The sequence below is a fragment of the Octopus bimaculoides genome, chromosome 1, assembly GCF_001194135.2.
Source record: "Octopus bimaculoides isolate UCB-OBI-ISO-001 chromosome 1, ASM119413v2, whole genome shotgun sequence".
NCBI lineage: Eukaryota > Metazoa > Mollusca > Cephalopoda > Octopoda > Octopodidae > Octopus > Octopus bimaculoides.
In genome coordinates, this window is record NC_068981.1 from 183,935,138 (window position 1) to 183,942,913 (window position 7,776).

The window sequence follows — 7,776 nt, forward strand, 5'->3', positions numbered from 1 at the left end:
CCCACCCCCTGCAAGATGAAAACCAGAATGTCAAAAGGTAAAGGAACTCATGAGACTGAACAGTCGTCCTAGTGAGGTCTGCTGTCCATCAGTCACATGGTGCGGTGGCATTTGGAAGAGCATCCTGCTTGGAAAATATGCCAAAAGCAGACATTGGTGTACGGTGCAGTCCTGTGGCTCGCCAGCCCCTGTTGAATCATTCCTACCTATGCCAGAATAAAAGGCAGGCATTAAATGATAAGGATAGTCATAATCCATAATGTTAAATTTTATTTTTGAGTCCAGAATTATATCAAGTGTTTCTGTGAAATTATGTAATATGTTTGTTTTTATATCTTATTTCCAGCAACTTGAACAGCAAACAAACGATGCTAATAGTAATTATCCCAACACCTTCAAGCCACCTGGACCAGTTCGGGCTCAGATGGTAGGTTTACTTTTAACTTAATTTGTTAGCCCTAATTTCAGATCAACACTTAGCAATAAGCAGCTGTTGTTTTGTGTCTGCTCTTCCTTGAGCAAGGTGCATAACTCTGTTTGGTACAGTTATGCTGAAGTAAACATTTAAAGTAGAGCATAAAAATTTGATTAGAAATACTAAATACAGTGAAGGCAGGATAACAACATTAGCTGTGTGTAAAATATTCAGCAAAATATAGGAGGCAAGCACACATGTTTCAGACTTATCAAACCTCTTCTGCAAAGCATAGATGTAATTGTACTTGCCAAAGTAGTAACATGATCAATGAATATATTATAGCAGTGTAATCCAAAAAGGCATTTAGAATTTGCGTTACTAGCAGACACTATTTGCATGAAAATCAATAGTTAAGTAGAGGTAAACATGTTTTGTTTACTACAGAACATCATGTTCTTAAGCAAAACACTTCATCTCACATAACTCTGTGATCATTTCAACATCTAATGTATGAACACCATGTAATCAGTTCAGGTAACATTAATTTGAGGGAGGGAATGTATAGCACATACATTTGAATACTATAAACCAGCACTTCTTAAACTATGGGTGGCAAAAATTAAATTCAAATACTTGAATTTCAGTTTATGCTATTTCGCAAACATATTTAATACCTGGGATCGCGAAAAATCTTGTGATGCAAAATGGGGTCCAGTCTGATTTGGCATGGTTTTCTACAGCTGGATGCCCTTCTTAATGATAACACAATTGCAGCTTTGTCTGGCTTGATGGGTCTTCTTCTCAAGCACGACATAATACCAAAGGTCTCAATCATTGCGTCTGTGAGGCCCAATACTCAAAAGGTACTCAGCCACTTTGCCTCCATGAAGCCCAGTGCTTGAAAGATGTTCAGCTACTTTACCTCTGTGAGGCCAAACGCTCAAAAGGTGTTCTTTCCATACCACTGCCAGTACCGCCTGACTGGCCCTTGTGCTGGTGGCACATAAAAGCACCCACTACACTCTCGGAGAGGTTGGTGTTAGGAAGGGCATCCAGCTGTAGAAACTCGGCCAGATTGGAGCCTGGTGCAGCCATCTGGTTCGCCAGTCCTCAGTCAAATCGTCCAACCCATGCTAGCATGGAAAGCGGATGTTAAACGATGATGATGACAACATATATATTTCTGACAAATCCACTGCTTGAGGCTGTAGTAGAAGGCACTTGCCCAAAGTTCTACATAGTGGGGCTGAACTCAGAACCATGCAATTGGGAAGCAAGCTTCTTACCACTCAGCCATATGCATAATACTACTGTTATATTACTTTTTTTACACTATCTTTTCTTTCAACCGCAAATACAGGTGACCAGCTGGAGCAAACCTGCAAACTGTATTGGTAGTACAGCCAACCCACCCAGAACTATGCAGTACTCTCAACAACAACAACAACAATACTACCACCAACGGCAAGAGAAATACCATCAACAGCAACAACAACCCCAACAGTATCAACAAAATCTCCGACAACAACCTGAAGAGAAACAACAGAACCCTCCACCTCGCCCACATCCACCGAATTCTTCATCTCAACCTGATGCTGTTACACATGCAATGAAGGTAATCCAACAATAAACTCCTTATCAGTCAAGTGTGGTGGCAGTGGTGGTGGTGGTGGTGGTGATGGTAGTTATTGTTACATAGTATACTACAATGCTGAAACTATTACTTTGACATTAAATAGGAACATACAAACTTGTTTCTTAACGATATACAGTGGGGGTGCAAAAGTAGGTATACAGTCATGGAAAACAGAAAACCCGAACAATACTCATTTATTTTTATCAAAAAGATTTAAAGTTACGATAAAATTATAGTTATGATAAATGCATTATTCTCATTAATGACACTGAAAATATCAAAAATGAGACTAACTTTTAATTTTTTTTGATAATAATAAAGGAGTATCATATGTGTTCTTTTTTTCATAACTGTATACCTACTTTTGCCCCCACCGCCGTATTTACAACCTGACTTAACCCGTTTGTTACCATATTTCTATTAAAGTACACTGTTTATGTTTAAATTAATTTTAAAAATAATCTTTTACTTGTTTCAGTCATTAGACTGTGGCCATGCTGGGGCACTGCCTTGAAGAAATTTTGGTTGAATGAATTGACCCAGTATTTAATTTTTTAGAGCTTGTTGCTTATCCTATTGGCCTCTGGCCAAACTGTTAAGTTACAGGGATGTAAACACCCACATGTTGTCAAGCGGTGGCGGGGAACAAATACACACACGACAGGTTTCTTTAAGTTTCCATCACCAAATCCACTTACAGGCTTTTGGTCCACCGGAAAGCTATAATGAAAGACTCTTGCCCAAAGTGCCACAAGAAGAATTTAGTAAAACGACTTTGTCATTATTGACCTAATGTTTGGAACATAAATTACTATGAAATCTTCTTGAAATGTTTTAATCTGTCTTGATAGACAGAGGTGGTCTTGGGTGAGTTGGTCTCACAAGGATTAAATTTCTAAATTGAAGATAATTTAACATTATGAAATATTTAAATCTAGAGCCTGGTGCAGCTCTTCAGCATGCCAGCTACTGTCACACACCATCCAACCCATGCCAGCATGGAAAAACGGACTTTAGAATGATGTTGACAATGAATGTCTTGAATAAGTTTCAACAGTGTTGAAATAAATACTTCTCCTGCTGAACTGAATCAAGATCTAGCTTTCGTACTTTGCTGGAACCAGTTCACCCCTTTTTTTTTTTTTTGTTCATTGGAAAGAAAGTAAAAGTCAAAACCTGTTTCTCTTGGTAGTAGTATCTTAAGTGGAAGCATATGGCATAGTGGTTAGGGCAGTGTTTCTCAACCTTTTTACCCTTAAAATAAATTACATGTCTCAAAGAACCCCTGCTTAAAAAAATTATATACCATATCTTCTTCATATTTTTTGCATTGTACTTAACGCGGTAAATATCACACACACACACACACACACACATATATATATATATATATAATATTTTTTTGATAACATAATAGGTTAGATAGGATGATGTCTATTATATTATAATAACCAGTATGTTGTGCATGTATAATAATATTACGATCATGAAATTAGTGTTAGCTTATCTCACTCTTTCCTGTGGAACCCTGGTTGAGAAACGCTGGCTTAGGGTGTTGCACTCATGGTTGTAAGATTGTGGTTTCGATTCCAGGACCAAGTGAGGAGTTGTATTCTTGAGCAAAACACTCCGTTTCCTGTTACTCCAGTCTATTCACCTTGTAAAAATAAGTGATCTTTTGGCAAACTGGCATCGTATCCAGAGGGATAATTTCTACACCACGGACCAGGTGATGTGCTGTGTTCTTCAACTAAACAAGTCATTTTATGTTGCTCTAGTTCACTCAGCTGGCAAAAATTAGTAATCCTGTGACAGACTAAGCATCCCATCCAGGGGAATAATTTTTACACCTACAGAATCAGTGGAAGCCAGTCTTATGAGCCTATGGCTCAGGAAAGGACCTTTGGCTCAGGAAAGGACCTTTGGCTTCTCTCCCTTTTTGAATAGTTATCTTCGTAAGATAGATTCCTCAATACTTTATCCTAGTAATGAAGATAAAATCTTTAGTGTTATCCCAACAGCCTTATCCTGTTGATATTTTCCATTCATATATATTCATCTGTCTGTTTATCTGATGTTAGGTGTTGGAAGTTCATCAGCAACTGGAATCTCCCAGGAATAACATTGACAGCAACAATGATCTTGGTGATAATGAAAAGGCCATCGTTCGAGAAATGTGCAATGTAAGGTTTTCCATTGGATTCAAATCTTTTTTTATGTTTTTATTTGTTTCAGTCATTGAGTTGTAGTCATGCTGGAGCACTGCTTTGAAGGGTTTTAGTGAAATAGATTGACCCCAGCACATATTCGATTTTTCTTTTAATCTGGTATTTATTCTATTGGTCCTTCGCTGAACCACTGAGTTATGGGAATGCAAACAAACCCACTCTGGTTGTGAAGTGGGGAAGGGAAACACACACACACACACGATGGCCTTCCACACAGTTTCTGTTAGGCAAAACCACTTGCAAGACATTGGTCGGCCCATTTACTGAAGGTACAGTAGAATTGAACCTGTAACAGCATCGTTGCAAAATGTGCTGCTCGATCGCACAGCTTATATATTTGGAATTATATAGAGATTTTAAATTTATTTTTAAAACAAACAGGAAAAGATGCAAACTTTGCCATTTCAAATTTGCTAGTACTATGTAATGGCACATGGCCTAGTGGTTAGATTGCACTCACAATTGAAAGGTTGTGGTTTCAGTTCCCAGACTAGTTGGCGCATGGTGTTCTTGAGCAAAACCCTTCATTTCACATTGCTCAGTGATCCCTTCAACACCTGACATATGGCACACCGTGCACATAATTGGGCAACATCAATTTGATGTAGGGAGTGAACTAATGTACAGCAGAAACATTTGATCACAAATCATTTGTGTGAGTTGTTCAGCAAGATATTACACAACCATCTTTCTCTGACTATGAGATTACCATACACTCTACAACAGTAGTTCCCAAAGTGGGCAGTATTTCCCCCCTTGAGGAGAAAGTCCCAAGGGGAAGTTCTAAGGGGACATTGGAGAAAAGTGGGGTGATAATGAGGTAGCGATTTATGTTAAAAGTGGAACGATAATGGAGTAGCGATTTATGTAAAATGTGAAAGACTGTTGCTTTGAATTTGTTTCAGAAAGAGGTCTATGTCTGTGATGGTTAGTTGAGGTGGGGACGTTCCCCCGAAAATGTTTGGGAACCACTGCTCTACAACTACTAGAGACTACCATACACTCCGCAACTACTATCCAACTCTATTCCTTCCTGTCCTAATACAATTTGTATTTAACTGTGTTTTATAATTTGTGTTGTTGGCTGGTTGTGAGGCTGTTAGATACTATTAACCCTTTCGTTACTGCATTTATTTTGAGTTGCTCTGTGTTTCTTTCAATTATTTTAAATATAACAAAGAATTTAGTGAAATAATTTAGTTATCAATCATTAAGCTAGTATTAGGAACATAAATTGTGACTAAGGTTTGGTGGAAGACCTTAATTCAAAACTTATGAAAACAAAACATTTGTACTACAGAACCAGAAGCGGTTTCAGCCAGGTTGATATTGAAAGGGTTAAGAGACCAGATTGTTGTAAACATTAGAGCCAAGTTTCTGGTTTAGGATAACAGCCTCTCACCATTCTTGGAGTTTCTGGAAAAATTATGGATGCTGCCCTTCCTCTTCTGTTTAACCCTTTAACATTTAAACTGGCCATATCTGGCCCAAATATTCTATTTGTTTCATGTTTAAACCAGCTAGATATGGCCTCTCACACCTTACTCTACAATTCATTCTAAATATATATATATATATACAATAACTTCATTGAAATCTCAAAGCTACAATATAAAGCAGGATTAATTCAAAACAATTTGAATGAATAAGCATTACATTTGACAAAGAGATCTGAATGTTGAAGGGTTAAAATATAAAGAAGAAATACAAACCAGTTTTTCCACTTGATGAATCAATCCTGAACTGCTTCGATACACGGTATATTCTTATATTTTTTATAACGATGTTCATTCATAGGCTCGCTCTGATCAAAGGCAGTCCATCCATGATCATCCTGTCTATTCAGCATGTGTACACAGGAAAATGTTGTCCAGTGTATCTTCTAAGTCAGTAGAGTGGGATTTGAAGGAAATCTGGCTGCTATTTCATAGGAGCACAAACATGGCCATGTGGTTTAACCCTTCTGCATTCAGATCATTCAGTCAGATGCAATGCTTATTTATTCACATTGGTTTCAATTAATCGTGCATTATCTCATAGTTTGAAGATTTCAATGAAGTGACTTTTATATTTTTAGAATGACATTGTAGGGCAAGTGTGATAGGCAGGGTCCGGTAAGTTTCAACATAAAACAGGTAGAAATCTGGGCCGGATGTGACTGGTTTAAGTGCTAAAGGGTCAGCTCTGATTTTCATGTATGCAGTTTCAAATTCATCCCTGTTGTCTGGCACTTTGAACCAAATATCTTCTACTTTAATCTTGGGTCAACCAAAGCTATCGAGTGCTCTTTCTCATCTAATCACCATCATCGTTTGACGTCTGTTTTCCATGCTGGCATGGGTTGGACAGTTCGACCAGGATCTGGGAAGCCAGGAGGCTGCACCAGGCTCCAGTCTGATCTGGCAGTGTTTCTACAGCTGGATGCCCTTCCTTACGCCAGAGAGTGAAGTGGGTGCTTTGTATATGCAACTGGCACAGAAGCCGGTCAAGGCGGCGCTGGCATCAGCCACGTTTGGATGGTGCTTTTTACATGCCACCGGCACTGGTATCACAGCTACAATTTCCATTTGATTTTTATTTTGGTGTTGATGTACTTGACTCAAGGTCTCCTCAAGCACAGCAGGTTGCCCTACGATCCGAGGTACTTGAATGGGCTGGGGCTGGTTATGTGAAGCTGGTGTAAGCTGTTAAAAGTCTGTGTGAGTCAAGGAATTACATTGGAGAGGCTCTCTTGTCTATATAATGATTTCTCAGTGTTTGTGTTTGTTTATTTTAGGTTGTATGGCGGAAGCTGGAAAGTGTATCTCCTAGAAGACAATATCCTCACAAACAGTCTAATTCTTTGTTGGAGCACGAGTCAGCAAAGACTTCACTACAAACTTCCCAGTCTAGGAACAGTCTCTCCAGACCACTACCGGCACAGCAGAAACAATCATCACAGCCGTACATTGAGAAGCAACCAAGTGTCACATCGTATCCACAACAGTACTATCCTCATCACTCACCTCAATCCCCGCCCCCCTCTCAGAAACTGGCCAATTCTAACTCCAGATACAGCAGCGCCAGTTCATACATGACCCGTTCTCGACAGTCTTCTTCATCAACTCTTTCACCAACTTCAAAAGTCAAACCCATGCCATACTCTGCCACAGAAAATAGAATTGATCAACGCCATTTTTAAAGTTGGGCATTCTTAGAGGAGTGTTCCTCACCACGAACTCTTTCGTGTACTTTAGCTTGCTCGAGTACAGAATTGTGTGTGTGTGCATATATATATAAATATATATATATATATATATAGTGCATACATGGATATGTGTATATGTATATGCGTGGGTATAAATATATTTGAGTATGTTTGTATGGGTGTGTGTGTGTGCTTGAGAGAGAGAGATTATATTAAAAATAATAAGCAGATAATCTAACATCCCACCAATTAACAACATTGTAATTATCTGCAGAACAGATAACTAATTTTGAAGAAATTTCTTTTT

General features: G+C 38.6%; 1 protein-coding gene across 1 annotated transcript in view; it reads left to right on the forward strand.

The window, feature by feature from the left end:
- LOC106879320 (coiled-coil domain-containing protein 85C-A) overlaps positions 1-7,770 on the forward strand; it is a 42,039-nt gene extending 34,269 nt beyond the window's left edge. The window contains exons 5-8 of the mRNA XM_052972834.1: positions 347-427; positions 1,779-2,033; positions 4,136-4,237; positions 7,059-7,770. Coding sequence (XP_052828794.1) covers positions 347-427; positions 1,779-2,033; positions 4,136-4,237; positions 7,059-7,463 — 843 coding nt within the window. The 3' untranslated portion in view covers positions 7,464-7,770. The remainder of the gene's footprint in view (positions 1-346; positions 428-1,778; positions 2,034-4,135; positions 4,238-7,058) is intronic.
- Positions 7,771-7,776: the final 6 nt, after the last annotated feature.